This window comes from Tetrao urogallus, assembly GCF_951394365.1.
Source record: "Tetrao urogallus genome assembly, chromosome: 7".
NCBI classification, from domain to species: Eukaryota; Metazoa; Chordata; class Aves; order Galliformes; family Phasianidae; genus Tetrao; species Tetrao urogallus.
Genome location: NC_136820.1, coordinates 21,027,786 through 21,047,370, shown reverse-complemented (window position 1 = coordinate 21,047,370; position 19,585 = coordinate 21,027,786). Strand labels below are relative to the sequence as shown.

General features: G+C 40.0%; 1 protein-coding gene across 1 annotated transcript; it reads left to right on the top strand.

The window, feature by feature from the left end:
- Nucleotides 1-3,968: 3,968 nt before the first annotated feature.
- GPNMB (glycoprotein nmb) lies at nt 3,969-19,197 on the top strand (the record flags this gene model as incomplete). Its single annotated transcript, XM_079537947.1, has 11 exons — nt 3,969-4,038; nt 8,348-8,494; nt 9,174-9,317; nt 10,630-10,800; nt 11,877-12,035; nt 12,494-12,802; nt 13,905-14,027; nt 14,707-14,809; nt 15,636-15,841; nt 18,178-18,265; nt 19,044-19,197. The coding sequence occupies 11 exons, from the start codon at nt 3,969-3,971 to the stop codon at nt 19,195-19,197; spliced, it is 1,674 nt and encodes a 557-aa protein (XP_079394073.1).
- Nucleotides 19,198-19,585: the final 388 nt, after the last annotated feature.

Here is a 19,585-nt window from a genome sequence, read left to right as displayed (position 1 = left end):
CTCCTTACATTAGCACCATACTTTAAAAACCTGCCTACAGACATTAAATGAGGATCACCTGCTTCATCTAAACACCTTAAGAAGAAAAGATGTGATATCTAAAGGACCAGCATCTGTTACTGTGCTTCAACTGCAACTACTGGTCATCTACAGGAATTAACTCCCATCAGCAGGAAAACACATCCACATGTGGGGGAATGTGTGGGTTGGTGCAGATTTGTATTTCAGGGCTGAGCTCTTGTGGATTTTTTTTTTATGTCAAAAAGCTGCAGCCTTACCCTGATGGAATGACGCCTGGGATTTTCATGCCTTCCTAAGCTGCTTTCACAAGGCTTCTGGGACACTATCATAAATGTGGCTGTACCTGAGCAGCGAGGCTAGCATTAACATGGAGGAAACAACAAAGACATCCCTAAAGAAGCAGAGGGATGGCATGCTCATTCAAGTCTTTGCTTTAGGTCAAAAGTGACACCTAACACGTGAAAGATCCAGAATTCTATACCCTGGTCAAGTGCAAAGTTTGGGCAGCATCAGTGCTAACACAGGAGAGTAACTGTGTGGAAATGTCTTCCCTTAGAAAGTGGTACAATCTTAGCTGTAGCTTTAGCTGACAAAAAGAAATTAATAATAAAAAAATAAAAATATATAAAAAAAAAGGAGATACTGAAACTATTAAAAGCCATTTCAACTACTTGTGAGGGTTAATTTATTCTTCAGTGATGAACTGAGCTGGATGGCACCATAAACTGATTAGGAACTTTTGTAGGGCTCTTTTTCCTCTCCTCTCTTCTCTTTTTTTTTTTTTTTTTTCCCCTAAAACAAACAAACAAAAAAAGCAAACTGCTAACATAGTTTTATTTATGTGTTCAGTTTTCTCAGCTGATGGGCCCCTGTCCCTTGAGAAGTGAGACACAGGTGATTTCCTCCCAGAAAGGGAACTTGTGTAGTCTTAAGCAGCGTTCCCTCAAGAGACTCCAGGGAATGGCAGACAGTTTATACCTGCACATACCTGGTTAACTCAAATGAGATCGTCTCATTTTTGTGTGCTGGCTTGGCCAAAGATCAAGGTCATTCTTCAAATCCCCCCCCCCCCTTTTTTTTCTTTAAGTTCCTGTGAGAAGTGTTTAATAATTCTTGTACTTGTGTTGAGATGGAAGTTTGATAGCATGAGAACATGCCAGCTCTGTCACAATCTAGACATGTAGGTACACATGATTTGATCACACCCTGTCATCTGACAAGCCTTCAGGTAACAGAGATCTGTATCTCTTGGACAAGTTTTAATAACTGAGGAAATAAAGCTGTGAAGTACCCACCCATTTCTTTGTAACATTAAGCCCCAAATCTCTCTGAATGTGTTTCTTTACTGGAATAATATTTAGGATATATTTTAAATATTTCTGCCTTTATAGATTTTTAGTTCAGCTATTTTAACTGTGAAGGTGCTTCTCAAGGGACCAAGAATAATAATGTAAATTCTACAAAGTTAATTTAAGATCCAGTGATGATCAGCCAGCTTCAAGCAAGTCTTCAGTATTTCAGAGGAACTCCAAATGTAAATGGTGAAGTCAGCTGAGGCTGTGACACAGATCACTACTTCAATCACTTCAGCCTTCATTTCTAACTTCTACTGCTTTTCCTTGGCCTCTTTATTCCTCTCCTTACTCTTTTTTACATCACCATTCTTCCTAGTTCTTGCTTACATGGCTTCCTCCCCTTCTCTTTTCTTGCTAACGAGTTGGCTGCAGCCACAGCATAAATGGATCCAAAAGTTTTCTGTGTCAGCCCTTCTGGAATGTTTAATCTAATGCCCAAGAGCTGAGGAGGGAGAATGTGAAGGACCAGATCCTCAATGGCACAGCCACCATTTAGCTGTCAACCACCAGCCCTGGTGGTTTTGGATTCCTCTAACCACACACCCAATCCTCAGTGCCCCTGAAGTCTATTTACAACGTGTTCAGTAATTTTCACCAGCTGGCTCTTATTGAGAGTGTCACTCAATATTTATGTAACATTTTCATGTATCAAATAACATGGCAAAAAATCTCTGTCTTAACCAACTTCATTATTTTTAGGCTGATAAATTTTTGGTTTTAATTAGTAGGCATTTGTTGTCAGCAGTTTTCCCCCTGAAGGTTCTAAAAAACCCCATTGGGAAGCAGTGCTCAAACCTCCTTTCTCCCCATCAGGCTTTGGATCAGGCCAACCATGCTGAAACATGGTCTTTGAAGGTCACTTTTCACTTCAAGAATCAACAACCTGGAAACAAAGGAGTGCAATTAAAGCTAATGTTCCACATGGTTAAAAAAAAAAATTGTGAATGACTTCGTAACCTGGCATTTCAATTGGGAATGGAGTTGATTTAATAACAACAAGAAAGCAACAATCACATGAGGACGCTGCAATCATATGATTTTTTTGCATAGTCAGACACAGCTCTAACTTTGATTTATGCTTCTCTCCTTTCTGCCAGATAATGAGGGCTTAGTCCCAGCAAGCCTGGCATCCCTAAGGCTACTGCCTTCACCCCTTTCCCTGGCTGACAGGAGGCTGCTGAAGCATGGAGCCTACATATGCAGGATGCACTTTGCTGTTCACACAGCCTGGGATCCTTCTCTTGGTGCTACTGGGAAGGCAGGAAAAAAGGACATCCAGCTCTCTTCACCCTTTGTGCAGCTTCATAAACATAGGCCATGACTTAATGCTTCTGAAAGCCCCCCGAACATGGTGTGTTAGAGGACAGAGGGTTGCAGAGAAAATGTGAGAAAAAATGAAAGATACCAAGAACAAATTAAAAATAAAAATAATAAATTATCATAGTTGTAAATTTCCCTCTCATTGAGCAATCTCTTCATTTTGTTTACAGTACCTTGGCTTACAGACTTCCATCTGCTCTACCCAAATAAAAAATAGTTTAGTGTTGCCCAACTTGTTGATTTCTCATTAACTGGTGCCTCCCTTGCCAGTGCTCTACTTTGGGATCACTGAGACCACTCTTGAGGCCCATACTTGATTCCATGCCATAGCTCACCAAAGCTGCTGCTTTGCTGAAAACAAAAGAAACATCACCAGGCTGACAGAACTGCAAAATAGTTATTGCACTGCCTGCAGAAGACCACCTGTGTCTGGTGAAGCAAGCTGAAGCTCAATGTGAACCAGAAAGTGCAGTGTTTGCCAATGTTGCCCTTCTTCTCTTCAGGCACTGATTACATTTCACTATTAGGTTGGGCAGTAAAATCTATTTTTGCTTCATCCCTATTCATCACACACTACAGTGAAGTACTTGTTAGCGTGTAGATCAACTTGTGACCTAGATATTGACTGTCTATCACAACATAGTCTGTGATCATACCTCTAAGTGTCGTATCACACAACTGTGGTAGTAAGGTACGTGCATGTACCCACTAAGTGAACATTTAAATAATGTTTGCCTTCAGGATCAACTCTGATCAAGAGCCAAGTCCAGGGAAGTGCTAGAATCAGCCGGTTTTCATTTAGTTTATGGTTGCTGCTCAGCGTGTGGGAAGAGAAACATGTTAAAAGTAGAGACCAGTTCATCAAATGCAATGAGCTGTTGCAGTAACACTAGCAAATCAGGCTAGGGTGAGAGTTAATTTGGATTTTTGGAAGTAAATAATCCTAATTTAAAAACAAATTAGGTATAAATATTGATCAGAGTGCAAAACCAATATGAAAATGCCTGCAAGGTAAATGGTGTGGCTCTAAACAAGTCTCACAGAAATCCCAGGGAATGCTGAAAGCAAAGGGAGTGAGTCATAAGCACATGAGCTGAAAGAAGCTGAAGACAAAATCATGCATCTCTGCTTAATTCCATCACATGATGAGTCCTGGGGCCCTTCATTTAATCGGAGGGCCGAGCAGTGGAGAAACTTCATTCTCACTTCTCAGTGGAGGCTGAAGGAGTTACTGCTCCGCCGTGCGCACCGGCCAACGCTCAGCCTGGCACCATGTGCGGGGCTCACCGCCACCTCGCGCTCCTGCTCCTGGCCGAAGCGGTCCTGTGTGCTGCTGCCATGCGTGAGTGCCTGCCTCCCTCACCCCTTCCTCCCTCCTGTCCTGCGATGGTGCTGTAAAACCTATTTGCTCCCTGATGTGTAGTGATTGCTGAAGCTATACTGAGCTGCAGAAAAATGCCAAGAGCTGTTTGCTGTGCTCCACGGGTAAACAGCTGAGCCTTGGTTCATCTTCTCAAATTTCAAACAATATTTCTTTGGCTCAACTATAGCCAGAAAGGCAGAGGCAGGATGGATTTCTTGTAGTTTGCTTGGCTGGGTGAGGCTGCCAGAGCTCCAGGACACTAGGAGTCCAGGAATTAGACCCTCCAGCTGTGGTGGTCAGGCTTGGTCCTTGGCTTCTTCCCAGACTCCCAGCTTGATTTCCAGTCTTACTGACTCACTGAGCTCAGTGCTGGTAACCCAAAATGGGAACTAGGGGTCAAGTTCCAGAATCTGCAAGAAGAAAACTGAAGGCCTTAGCAACTGAGGTCAGGCTGAGCATATCTCTAGCCTTATACCTGTATTTAATGGGTACTTTCCCAGACTCTGATGATGTATAGCATCAGAACTTCCTCAGCCAGATGTAAAACCATTGCATTTAACAGGATTTCTCCCCCATCAGTTTGTGCACTCTAGTTCTGGTGGTAGCCCATGTATATTTTGAACCAGCAAGAAATGTCACAGCCAAACTGTGCCTAACTTGAAGAAATAAGTGTATTTTTTGTGCTTAGATCCTGTCAACTGCTAGGTTCATTTACTCTCCTTAGCTCCTGGACTTTCAGAAACAGTGAAAAAACGCTTCTTCCTCCATGCTGTTCACGATTCGGTTTTAACAGAATCACCTGTCACCCACTCTCTAGGCTATTTGCTTGTTCCTCATCTGGAAACAATTCCATCCTTTTGGCACCTTTCTCTGTATTTTTCACTTCTCTGATGCCCTGCTCATGCTGTAAAGATCAGAGCAGCATGCAGTATTCCAGACATGAACTAGCACGTGGGGAATTACACAGCGCTCCAACAATGTTTTCATCTTTGCTCTTTAACCTTTACCTATTTTTTCAACTATTCCTGAGCACCGTATTCAAAACTGTAAAGATACAAGATCTCATTTTCAAGTGGCAATAGTAGATTAGAAGCTCTCGTGCTGTACAAACAGTTCTGTATCAACCCAGTCAGCCTAGTTCACCTGCTCTCCAGCTCCTTTGGCAAAACTTGAATGTATTTGCGAGGAATGCACTCCTTTACGGCACACCATATTAATTTGCTGTTTCTGACAACTCTGTTCTTCACTGCTGTTTCTACCAGCTTGTCCAATTTGAGCATCACGCCTTTTATAATCCTCTAAATCTTCCCTAGAAATGTTTTAAGAACTGTCAGCACAGTTGCCAACTTTTGTTTCATGACTACTGAAGCAGCGTGGAGCAAGACATTACACGTTATGGTGAACACTTCATTTATTTCACTCTTGAACAGCTTCCACACCTTTTGAGCCACCTGATCCAGACGGCTTTTTGATTTGATTTGCTCTATCTTTTCTCTTCACTTTGAGAGAGATTCTCCATCGATGTGAAGAAAATTCTGGCACAGAAGTCTCTTAGGCTCTTCCGTTGAGCATGAAAATGTCAGCGAGTATATTTTTATTTTTGTGCCACCACTTTATCTTCCCTAAATGTTGCTTTTGTATCTATACCCTCTATTCGCCCTACCGACTTTCTGGCAGGCTTTCTACTACTTCTGTATTTTAAAAATTTAATTAGTACGTTATACATTTTTGTAAGTTGTTTCTCAAGTTCTCTTTTGTCCCACTTTATTATGTTTCCACATGCAACGTTAGAAAGTTTACGTCATTTTCTCTCTTCTTAGCTTGGCCATAACATCAGCCTTCTTACGTTCTGCTTTTTAATTATGCCATCTTTTATTGCTGTTCTTATGCTGACTTTCTCCCTTTCGTGGCTAATACACCAGCACAGGAAATGCTGAACTTGTCTTCTTTGTGTTTTTCACCAAAATGAGAACCAGAATGAGAAAGAAGAATGTCCATCAGAGTGTGATCTCTTATGATCACCTCACCAAAACTATTACAGTAATCATTTCCTTAGATTGTGTTATTACCCCATCTATTTTGAATTAAACTGCTCTAATTTCATGTTACGACCAACATCTGTGCTTGAGTGTTTTTCATTGTTACAGAAGAAATACATTAAAGCTTCCCATTCCTTTAGTTCAGCAGTGGAAAATCTTCAGTTCCATGTGTTAGCTGAACTAGTGGTGAAGTATTTTCTCATCTTAAAAATGTCTTTGTCTTGTCCTGAAGCTCTTGTGAAATGTTTTATATTTGATTGAAACAAACAAAGCACAACGGGGAGGCACAGAAATGCCTCAGGAGCTCGTGATCTAGAAGCAGTGACCACAGCTGTTACTAAAGCTGGACAGGAAAAATGACTTCTGAATTCAAAGATGGCTATTCAAAATGAAAAGCATTTGTAAAATTAGAACTCTTCCAGCTCATTTTGATGAACTGAATATTTGGGGAAAAAATGACTGAAATGTTTTGATTGGGCAAAATCAAAACATTTTTATTCATCACACAATTTTTAGATAAAGTCAAAGAGAAGGGAAAAAAAAGGATAAAATTCATAACCACTTACTTTCAAATAAGATGACATTAATTTCTTGACATAACATGTGATTAAGCACAAAAAGCTTTTGTGAAATATTTTAATGGTTTTTATAGCTTCTAATCTGCTTTTCTTTTCCTAGGGGACAATATTACCCAACTCTGACAAAGAGTCAACATAATACAGCATGTGATACAAGCCAAGAGGAAATACAGGTCATGATGTTCTGCTCTGCTCACATCAAAATATCTTGAATCTTCAGGGAAGTCTTGATTCAAGATATTTAAGTGAGATTGCAAGGAGTTCCTGTAGGGCAAAAATGTATAGGAGAATATGTCTCATAACATCTGTAGACTCTTCCTTGTACCTTTTAGTCCTTAAGCCTCAGGAGACCAGGGAGAAATCTGCTTGCTTTGAGGTGACCACTGAGATGGGACTGGCCAAGGGATGCCCTCCCAGACCAGCAGCCATCTCACTGGATGATAAAACATCAAGAGAGAAGCAGCTCCTGCCTGTTCTGTGGTGCTGTCCTTCTGGCTCTTCCCTGCAGTAAAATCAGGAGTCACAAGACCAGGCTTAAATTGTCTACACCTGCTCTGCAACTTTTCCAAAACCAGGACAAACTCCAACACGACTGGTTTTGGTACAGCCCACATAGCCATTCCTGCCCTTCTTACAGGTCCCTGCATCTTCCCTGAAATCATCCAGCTCTTTCTTGCACCCGTGTATAAATCTCAAAAGCATCCAGTATCTACAAACTTTAAAATAAAGAAGAAATCCTGACTCCCTTGATGTTAGGACAGAATGGCACACCCAGCAGTTACCTGATTAAGATGACAGAGTTGTTCAAAGCCTCCAGGCTTTCATGGAACTCTGCATATGAGTCTAATTATGAACATATTTTTATGGTATCCTAAGTGTTTGACATGTTCCTACATGTTACTTGAAAATTTATTTTGCTTTGCATTACATGAGTGCTTTATAATAGAGAGGGATCCTCGAAGACCTGGGAAAAGTCTGAGTCCCTCATTTGTAGTAATATGAGAAGAAAGAGATTATTAACATTATTTAATCTGAGTCATTTTAAAGTAATAGGCATGAAGCTGATGTTTTTGCTGTTACACTGTAAACACATTGAATTTACTATTCAGCTCTTCATTTCCTTTTCTGCAAACACCAGCTTCTGTTACACTTGGCTCCAGCCCTCTCACACAAACTAGCAGCCACTCCACCAAAGAAGCATCAATGGGTCAAAATTCATTTCCAGCACAACTTCCATTAGAGCACAGCTCAGACACGATGTATATTGCCTGTTCCCTTTAAGGCAGAGGTTTGTCACCGGTCCAGCACAAGGCATGCAGCAGTCAGGCAATCTCTTTATAACTGTCCTAACTGTTGTGTGCTTATGTTCACTCATAAAAACTATGGCTCTGATATAGTCAAAATGTTGTAAAACATTGTTTTCTTTCTCTGGAAAGCCTGCAATAGAGCAAGTGGAAAAATATCAGTCTGTCAGAGATGGAATTGCTGATTATAGCTGATTAAAGTGTCTAAAGTGTCTGATTAAAGTGCAGTGATAAAGTTCTGTAACTTTCCTCTGATGAAGAGGACCAGAATACAGTCATAACAGGAAGGCAGTTCAGCACAGGCGTGGTGCTTTTACAGGGTGGGAAGGAGGACACCAGCCTACTGCATGTTTCCTTTTCTATCCAGGGTTTCAAGATGTGTTGAGCAATGGAAGAGCTTCTCCTGTCATGCACAACAAGATACAAGGCTGGTCTAGTGATCAAAACAAATGGAACGAAAAACTTTATCCTTTCTGGGAAGACAACGACCCTCGGTGGAAGGACTGCTGGAAAGGTAATCATACACACACACAATTCAAAGACACAGAGAAAATTGGCCAGAAAATCCTCCTCACTGGAGCTGCAGCGCTTTTTCACAGGTGCAATATTCTCAGCTGCTGCAAACACTGCAAAGTAGGGATGATCTGCTCTGATACCATTAGCAGCATGTTGTCTGAAGAACAGAATAATGAGTTGTTCCAGTTACTGCTTTCCCATACCTCACAGCCTCAGACGTGAATACTTAGCATGACATAGTGATGGCCAGGGATGGGATAATGCTTTGTTTAAAACATGCCCTACAGGAGGTGGAGCTTCAATTTCTACCTCAGTAGGGTGCTGCAGGCTTCAATTTAACAACTTCTGTGATAAGCCTGTTCACTGTCTCCTGGGCTGAGCCAAGTTCTAAATACAGGGGAGAAATACAAATGTTCTCCTTTGGGATATATCAACCTCATAGCTAAAAAATCTCTTATAGCTCTAGAAAGGAAATGAATGACAGATTAGTAAGTTATGTTGGGGGTATCCCTATTGTTCTAAACTAGGGCTTTGATGAGAACTCAAGTGATTTAGGAGTACAAATCCCCTTGGATATAAAGGAGCAACCAAGCAAATGCTTACAATGTAAACAGTGCATGGTTGAAGGTAGCTGCTGCACTGATAAACACAGTGAAGACCAGTTTGGGTTTTTACAGGAGGAAAGGTGACAACCAAACTGGTGACTGACAGCCCAGCACTGGTGGGATCCAATGTGACCTTTGTTGTGACCCTGCAGTTTCCCAAGTGCCAGAAAGAAGATCAGGATGGCAACATTATATACCAGAGAAACTGCACCCCGGGTAAGTAGTGGCAATCTCCATGCTGGTGTGAAAGTGCAAATGGTTGAAACCATTAGAAATACACCCCATCAACAGTGGTCATGTTGCTCTTAACTGATAACTACACCGGAGTCTAACCTGTCATACTATTTTCTTTCTTCACATTGCTGCAATGCTTTTAACATTCTGCATCTCCTACAAATAATGATCGGTTAATTTAAGGAGATTCGTCTTCACTATAAAACTGGCTTCCCAAATATTTCAATTGGCTTTAATTTGGCTTCATAACAAAACTGCTGCTGCTTCTCAGCTCAGTCACAATGTTGCAGTCCCTGGCTGAGTGCAGGTTCAATTGATCACTCAGTCACAGTTTTCCTCAAAATTTATAAAGCTGCTGGTTTATAAAATTGACTTTTTTTTCAGTTTGGGATTGTAGAACCCACTAACAAACTAACTCTCAAGAAAGAATAAATCTCACATCCCCACGTTTTAAGTATTTAAAAAAAAAAAAAGAAAAAAAGAAAAAAAGAAGAAGCAGAAAAGCAAATAATTTAAAATCAAGCAATCACTTCATAGGATAATCATCTTTGTATCTTATTCACATGTTTAATGGGGGAAAAATATGCAACAACTTCAATGTTTGAAGCTGCCAGATCTGGAGTGAAAGAGGCTGTTGTACATCTCTTCCTCTGAACTCAAAAATCTTCAGCACATTTTTTAATGATGAAAGTAATTTTCATTTCAAGGCATAAAAACTTGTTTTTGTTTTCTTCAGCCTAGATTCTACTTTTTCACTGTCTACTATTTTGTTAACTGCTGATATCCATTCTCTACTTAATGCTCATTGTGCTGGTTGGGAAAGGAACCTATATTTTATTATTCAAAAAGGAACGGAAATTCAGGTCTAAGTTATTTAAAGAGAACTTTTCTGACAAAACTAAAAGTCATTTCTTCACAGTGTTTCCGTGGCTGAAGTTTCTACTTAAAATTTTCAATTCTGCTTGCCAAATGTTGGGGCAACTTCACTGGCTCCAGCAAAACACTACAATGCCATGTAGTTGTCAGCAAATTTTGGGGAAGTAACTTTAAATCATGTCTGGCTCAAATAAAAAATTGTAAGCCAGAAAAATTTGGTATCTGTATTAAAAACAAGCAAACAACAAGAGAAAAACCCACATATGTGGAAAAACTGAATGTCAGCCGAAAAATAAGCCAATGTACCCTGTTGTTTAAGGCCAGTGACTTTGTCATAACCTGGGGTGTCTGCCTCCTGTTTCCTCACTTGCTGTGAAATTCTCACTTGACCAGGAATGTGTCCTGTTTCTACACTTAGATTCTCCAGCCCAGGATCAGTACGTCTACAACTGGACTGAATGGATCGACAACTGCAGCTGGGAAAACTGCACAAGCAACCACAGCCATAATATATTCCCAGATGGAAGACCCTTCCCTCATTATCCTGGCTGGAGGAGAAGGAACTTTGTCTATCTGTTCCATACATTTGGTTAGTACTGCAATGTACTCAGTTTGGTTGATGCTGCAAAGCTTATATTCACTCATTTTTTCTAGTATCTTTCATTAAAAGTCCTTGAAAAGGATTCCACACTTCTTGAATGGTGACCCCGAATTTGTTGCCCATTTTTTCGAAGAGGCCACCAGGTGTTCTATTAATCTGCCAGATTTGGAAATTGTGTATTACCAGGAGATGTTTCTTAAGTCTGCATTCACAGAACTACCACTGAAGAAAAGTAATTTCCTTCCAGTGGTACTCAATACAATTTTCCAGGAAAACATAGGGTCTGAGGTCAGTCAGATGATCTGCTGGCCAGTCGCTGCCTCTTCAGATTCTCAGATCTTATAGAGAGCACAAAGCTGCGTATGTTCACATCAGTTTAATGGCACAGTAATTCTTAACTCTGGGCAGAAGGCAAAAACTGTCATTGACCATGTAGTGCTGTTCTATGCACAGATGCTGATTTTCAGTATTTCCAGCTGTGAGTATGTAATGCTCGGGCTATTTCTGGCACAGGCTACATACTAAATCTTAGAATCCTAATTTAGCTTGAGAAAATCAGTATTGTCATCAACATTAGCATGAATAATAATAATATTGTCCCTAATTTTACATAAAGGTGATATTATTTACCTACCTCAATCAGCTGGAAGACAAATAAACAAACGTATATGAGGGGCTATGGGGTATGAAGCATTATATCTTCTTGCTACATTGAAGATAAACTTAAAATGCCTAAAAGGTAACGCCATCCACTACATACTCCTAATTACTCAACATAATGTAATTTCTTTGCAAAGAAGTAAGTGCCTTGGCAAATGCAGTCTTCCTTAAATCAGTGAAATGTGGGATACCTTTCTGACACCTTTGGGAAAAAAAAAATAAAAATGGGAGTAAATGCATTGTAAAAGTGCTCCCCAAACACCTGCCAGACAACTGAAGGACAAGTCTGAACTGCACATTTTGATTAGGCAACCCAAGAGTCACAAAGATGCAGGTTCTGTAAAAATAATTTCTTGTAGCTAGACCCAAAGGAAAATATATGACAAGTTCATGTTCTGTTTCAGGTCAGTACTATCAAACAATTGGACGATCTTCAGCAATTTTTTCAGTCAACACTGCAAATATCACTCTTGGCAAACACACCATGGCAGTATCCATTTACAGGAGAGGGCACTCAACATACGTTCCCATTGCAAGAGCAAGTACCACTTATGTTGTAACAGGTGAGTGTGCTGAAATAAACTGCAACAAAATACTGGGAGCATTTGTTGTTTCACTGTTAAAAGAAAGAATTCACCACAAACATAACCTGGCATGCAAAGAATGCATAGCCTGAGAAAGGTTTTTAATACAAATGTGATATCTCTAGCAAATTCCCTAGAATAATGTAATTAATCTCTGTAACTATCTCAGTTGTGACATCTCTACTTGATGTGATTTACTGGAGGAAATGCAATTTTCCACTGATGCCTGTGATTCCTTATTTGTCCCCATACCTCTCTGGATAACTGTTTGCCACTGACTTGGAAGATCAGTAAATCAAATTAAACTAGAAACCCATGTTAGAGATACTAATGTCTCACATTCTGACTCTTGTTCAGGAGCTTTGGAGCTGTTTGTTGTTTGGAGGCAGACACGTGCACTTTACTCACTTTCTTTCTTTCTTTTTTTTTTCTGGCAGACAAAATTCCACTATCTGTGAGCTTGTCCCAAAAACATGACCGTAACATCTCGGACTCCATTTTTATCAAAGACTCACCAATCACATTTGATGTGAAAATCCATGATCCCAGCTACTACCTTAATAATTCCGCCATCTCCTACAAGTGGAATTTTGGAGATGGAAGTGGCTTATTTGTAGAAAGCAGTGCCACCACATCTCACACCTTTGCTCTGCAAGGAAACTTCACTCTCAATTTAACTGTTCAAGCTATTATACCCGTGCCTTGCAAGCCAGTAACATCCACTCCATCATTGCCCACCCCAGCAGGTAAGAGTTTATCTATCAGCAGTGAGGATCTATACTAAATCTCTAAATCATTAAGTACATGTATTTAGAACTTTCGGTTTATCAAAAAAGTTCTGTGAAGTCTGCAAGCTTCACAAACTGGCTTAGAGACAGAATCAATACAAACACAGACATCATATACACATATTCAAAAAACTAATTTCCATTTCTCACCACAATGACTTAAAGGGGTCTTCACATAGACCCAAGCACATATACATCTATTTTCATATCCTCCACTACACCAGATCAAGTGGTTGTGGTCTTGCCCACTCAAGAGACATCTTTTGAGGTAAGATGTAAAATTTAAGTGAGGAAGAAGTATTTCAGAGCCAGTTCCTTTCTGGTTTGCATTAATCTCCACCCAAAATTAAATGAGATTGGATTGAACTAGAAAAACATTTACACATATTTCAAAATATGGGATGTTCACATTGCATTAAGCCAAGAATGGCTTTTTCACTTTAAATTTATGCACAACTGTATTTCAGAATAATCTTCATGACGGTCAGCATTTTTTTAACATATCAAAGGATTTTAAAGTTTGCAAAAGGCCTGCAGTTTCAGCCTGGGTAACTATATAACACTACCAGTGTCAAATTGTAAATCTGGCTATATTTTTCAAATTTCACATTTTTATGTGGTTTTAATGAAATATGAAGTGAGAATTAAAAAGCAAAGAAAAGAGAATTTTCACTACTTCCTTATTAGCTCTAATATAGAACAATAGAAAAATACTTGCTTTCTAAGAGAGCATTTTAAGGCTTTTGTTGGCATTTGGAATATAATTGATGTGGGAATTTTAAAGCTCAATTATACCCAATCTTGCAGTCTCACTTTTATTTCACACAGACAGAGGACTGGCAGAGTTTACTCAGGCCACTGTAGGATTCTACAGGGCAGCTTCCCACATGTGTTTTCTTTCAGAGTGATCCCACAAAGATAAATGTATTACTGCATAGCTGCAAAGCAAAACAACCAGTGACATATGTAATTAATACTATCAAGAGAGATAGTCATGCTCAGAATACTTCTACACTCATTCTAAAGATGTGTATCTACGTTTCTTTCCTCAAACCAACAGTAACGACCGAAGCATTTTCTAATTCAGACCCTTCTGTCCCCAATGAGACAACAGCAGACAATCCTGATGGAGGCTGCCACATTTACAGATATGGATACTACACAGCTGGTATCGCCATTGTAGGTAATGATGTGAGCCAATACCTGGAGCAGAATGAGGCAAATGTACTACACATATGGCAAAGATAATGTTTGTTTAGTCATAGTTTTATCAGATATGTGAGTCCCACAGTCAAGATCCTTCTCTTGGACACAGCTGGCATTTTCAAAGATTAATGCACACATAGTTAACCAGCCTACTTTGGTTTCTTTAGATGCTGACAGGCCAGCCTGTAGTGAAGTTTATGGTACCTTGGTTTCAGACAAGTCTTGATCTTCTTTTGTCTGGACACCTGCTGATGGTTTTCCCCATGCTACACATGGTTTCCAGGCACTTGGGCTGGGAAAAAGCTGGTGGGGATACAAGCTCTATAATTCTTTTCTGTTCTGAAACCCACCGGCCAGCGAGATCACATAAGGTTGTGCTAACCTTGGCATATACAGAAGCTGTGGCTACTGGGAGGTGGAAGTGATTTTGTGAAAGAAATAACTAACTATACAAGAAAAATAAAGCGAAGCAGAAAGCCATGATCTCATAGGGAAAGTACTGGAATATTTCTCAGCTTTCAAACCCTTCAAAAGGAGCACAAAGGGAGGAAAGTTATGGCAAACAAGACCTGACCTGAGCATCAGCCAAACACTTCAGGTTCTGTACACACAAGCTTGTCATGTGTCCTACTGTTGACATCTGTTTCCTCTCCCAGAGGGAATCCTTGAGGTAAATATTATTCAGATGACAAGCATCCAGTTGACAGAAAGTGAAGCTGCAAATCCACTGGTTGACTTTGTTGTTACCTGCCAAGGGAGGTAAGTGTGTAAATGAAATTGTCAATCATCTTCCCTCTTTAAAAATAATTAGGTGCTGGAACACTGTCTGTGCTTACACGCAGCAGAATGAACAAAAGTTGGGAACACCACAGTGTTTCTATTTCTTGACTGGAACTAAAGATAATGAGAGTCTCATTTGTAAATTATGTCAATAGAAGCTACTGCCAGGCTCGTAGGATACAGAACAAATGGCAGGCTGAACTAAAAGTAAGAGAACTAGATACTGTGGAGAAGCAATTCTATATTTTCCTGGCAAAGACAGGATTTTAGCACTCAACGTGAAATTGGAAGCAGCCTACTGAAGTTGGAAGGAAAAAGTCTCTTTTCAGTCTCTTTTTTGACATTTAGAGTAAATGGGTGTGTCTAAGCAGTTTCTTAGAGAGAAAATGTTGCACTAATTTTCCTAGCTCCTGGAAGGGGATCAGTTGAGAGGCATGAGAACTACAAAAATTGTCTTGGCAACACAACTGGAAAACAATTTACCTCTCTTAAGTTAGTGTTCAGATTTTTCAGCACACGACACTACACATAAGAATCCGTATTCTTTTCATAATTATGTGTATTAAAGGCAACAAACTTCATGAGTCAATCTGTGGCAGGTTTTTCCTGTGATCACCACAAAACATTATATGCATAAAATATAGGTAATACATATAGATAATATATAGATGCCATCTTCATAATCACGACGGTATCACTGATAAGCAAACAAACATCAGTATAAATCTGGGGCAGCAGTGCAAGGTGTCCATAAGTGGGGCTAACAGGATTCCACAATGCAACATATTCTCTCTTCCCACCCCAGTCTCCCTACAGATGTCTGTACAGCAGTTTCTGACCCCACGTGCCAGGTGTCTCAGGGCATGGTGTGTGACCCCGTCGTCGTCACTGAAGAATGCTTACTCACCGTTAGGAGAGCTTTTGATGAACCTGGAACATACTGCATAAACATCACCTTGGGTGATGACACGAGTCAAGCCCTTGCCAGTGCACTTATTTCTGTAAATGGAGGTGAGTCCGTGCAGATCAGATGCGGGTGGTCTGTGAGCAGTTTCTCCCTGTGGTCATTTATCTGCTGAGAAGGGAACACAAGAGAAACATGGGAGTTTTAGCGTGCCTGGAGGCCTCAGCCATCTTGTGTGAGAGGTCACACAGAGATAAAAGACATTTGCTCCCCTATGAAAATTTTACATGTTAGAACTTGGTTTGATTTACGCGTACAACCTACAGAGTACAGCAATCATACAAACCCATCAGTAACACTAAACATGAAATGTTCTTTAGCTGTAGGTTAGTTTTGTTACTCTGTTGGGCAGAAAAGTAGGTAAGGGACATGTCATTCATCCTACTGCACACATGGATACATAGAAGACAGTAAGGAAGGATTTGGCTCATTTGAAAGAGAACCAAAGCCTACAGCTGGGCAGGCTGCCCTGTGCCCTCTTTGTAGCTCATTGATCTTAACTGAGTTTCTATTTCTACACAAGATGAACCAGGCTCTGGAAAGGCCTGAGTCATTCACTGATGACAAAGCATGCCCTAGGTGACTGTTTTCAGAATAGGTTTACCTTGGTCAGATGAGTATCACTGTATCTCACTCACAGTTATTCAAGCAGTCTTTGACAGAAACAGGTATTAACTTGGCCTCACTAAGGACCCTAAACAATAAAGCTGTCTCTCTGCTCCCAACCCATTCCCTTCCTGACCTCTCACTGAACATCCTAGTGACTCCTCTGATTTATTTAATTGGCATCAGCCAAGAAACTGACCCTTTGAAGTCACTTGCCACAGTATTTTGGCTGCTCTTATTCTATCTAGCTGTAAAATTAGCTGTGCCTAAATCACTTATGGTGACTAAGACACAATGCCTGACCTAATTGTATTTCAGCTCCAAAAGACAGGAAAAAAAAATGAAGTAGGATTTTACAAAAGTGTATTCACAGCAGCTAAATTTAGCCTAACAAGACTGTCTCCCCAGGTTTCCTCCTAAAGGAAAAGCTAATTTGTAGTCTGGGGCTTTACGCTATAATCATTTCGGAAATAGGATCTAAGAGAGGCTGCTACTACGAATCACCTTCTGGAGGAGCTCACCTAAAATGTGCGAACATTTCCCACGTGCCATGATTTTGCACAAATTTCAAGGGAAAATCCCATTTGGTACCTGAGCATACGTAAACATTTGACCTTTGAAGTTTGGCAGGACTGTATCTGGGTTTGCAGGCAAGCAGCTTTTAACCTGTTCAAACTGCTGTTGAATGAATTGCAGTCCTACGATTTAGACCTGTCCCATCAGTTTGCTTTGCAAGCTAGTCCAGGGACCTGCCTTATTAATAAAACAGTGCAAGTCCCTACACTCTCAGAAAAATTATCACGTGAACAAACAGTAAAGTCAAGCCTCCACAAGTATTTTATCAACAAACTGAAAAATGCATGAGGCACATATACCAAGTAAATGATTTAATGTCATGATTTTTCACAGATATCAATTATAAATCAACACACTGGAAAGTAGGTCAACATGCACCTCTAGGTTACTTCACTGTATAAAAACTGTGGCAAATATGAGGAGCAATACTGTGTCTCAGTATTCTCAGTGAATGGGTTGAAGTCCTTCCAATGGGCTGGAAAATTAAGATACGTAACACATTTTAAAAAATTGTAACGATGCACCTTCTTCTATCACACACAATGGAATTTGGAATAGAGTGAAATTGTCAGTGACAAGCCAGAAGATAGAGCTCAATGACGATCAGAGCTCAGAATTAATTTCCCAGGACAAGAATGTTAAACAGCAGAGCTCTCAGCTCTTCAATAAAGCAAACAAGCCTGGGTCCATTAGGCTCTCAGCCAGGCTTTGCCATCTTAATATGTGGAGCTGAAACAAACAGCATTTAAGAAAGTCTATTTTTATTCTCTTTTCCTTACCTCGTGGCTATTAGTTGATAGGCTAAAGTTGATTCCTACATTATAGCTTATAAAGAAACAACATTTCATACTTCAGTGTAAATGGTCCCCTAACTTTGCAATCGGCGGGGAGCCAATCAGCTCCACCTCATGGGATGCCACCACGGGTCCCACAGTGGCTGGAGGAGCCACAGCGTGTCTCAGGAGCAATCCACATGCAAAACCAGCAGAGCCAGCCCACTGTGTGCTGGCACTCAGAATTAAGCCTATCAGGCTGTGAAAACACCATCTCTTGCCTAAGTCTCTGACTTCCAACGCTTAGCTTGCATTCCAGTGTAATACAGCCATTAAAACAGTCAGATAAAAATTATATTTTCTTGAGAAAACCGATTTCACTGTTAAAACAAGCCTAATTTTTAATCTAACTGCTTTCTGAACTCTAGGATCATCCTCAGGGACAACAAAAGGTGTCTTCATCTTCCTTGGTTTGTTGGCAGTGTTTGGCGCCATTGGGGCTTTCGTCCTTTACAAGTAAGTTGCTAAGACTAAAAACAGTTCAAGGAACTGACAAAAATATTAGCTAAACTAGCACAACCCACAACTTAAATTTGTGCTAGCTGTATTTTTGTTTCTTTTTCATTGTTATTCACAAGTGTTCTAGCAAACACTCAAGAATATGAGATTACTGACTTAACTCCTAAAGCCATCAGAAAATTTGTGAATATTTAAATTTAATAGACAATTACATTTGGTGTTCATATGCATAAACAGTAATAAAAGGCCTGGGAACAGCATGTAAGGAAACTCAAACTGCATGATGTGATTTAGTATTCAGTAGAACTTAACAAATAGAAATTTTATGTAGCTTTAAAACTCTTAACAGTAGTGATCAAGAATTAATCATCAAAATATATCAAATAACTGACAGATTCTCTGGGAAAAGGGTACTGGGCATGCAGAAAGTGGTTAAAAGAAACACATATTTGTGCATTATTAGCTTTGATGTTTCTGGTGAAACTTCAAGACTGCACTGAGACTCTCGAGTTAAGAGTATGCTCAGCCTTTGCGGGCAGTGGTGAGGAGGAAACACAGAGCAACAATACTCCTCTAAGCAACAGAGCCTTCTCATTAATCAGGCCTTAGTCACAACTAATTAACTACGGCAGTCAATCATTATTGTTTTAATAGAAGAGGGAAGGAATTATGTTATGAATATATGATCAATTCTCCTCTGCACTGGGCCACATGCTAAATGTGGACCTTTGTGTTCAAATGTCATTCTGCACCTAACTGCACATGTTCTTTGCAGGAGATACAAACAATACAAACCTATTGAGAGAAGTGCAGGACAAGCAGAGAACCAGGAGGGACTGAGTGCTTATGTCAGCAGCTTCAAAGCCTTTTTCTTCCCTAAGAGTACCGAGAGAAATCCTCTGTTGAAAAGCAAACCCGGCATTGTTTAAACCTTTAGCTTAACATTGACTTAGATTATGTATAAGACTGTATCATGATTTTTTGTTGTTGTTATAAAAAGAAATGGGTAAGATAAAAACACATCTAGATTGATTGGTAGCTCTGGGGGGCTTGGTGCAATTAGAAATACCAAAATAGTCCTTCTTAGAAAACAAAGGTAGTTTTGTGCACTTGCTGTTCTTGCTTGTGATCTAGGATATGCTTTTCTAAATAACTAACCCTCATGCCTAGCGTTTTCTCACTTTTGGGTTAACTAGATATAAAATTAATCAGATCTAAAAGCTGCAGGGGAAAAAATATTATGTAAACAAGCGAAAACCAAAAATGCATAAACACTTAGTCTTCAATAGACAGTCCAGTATAGCTGCTTATCACCTT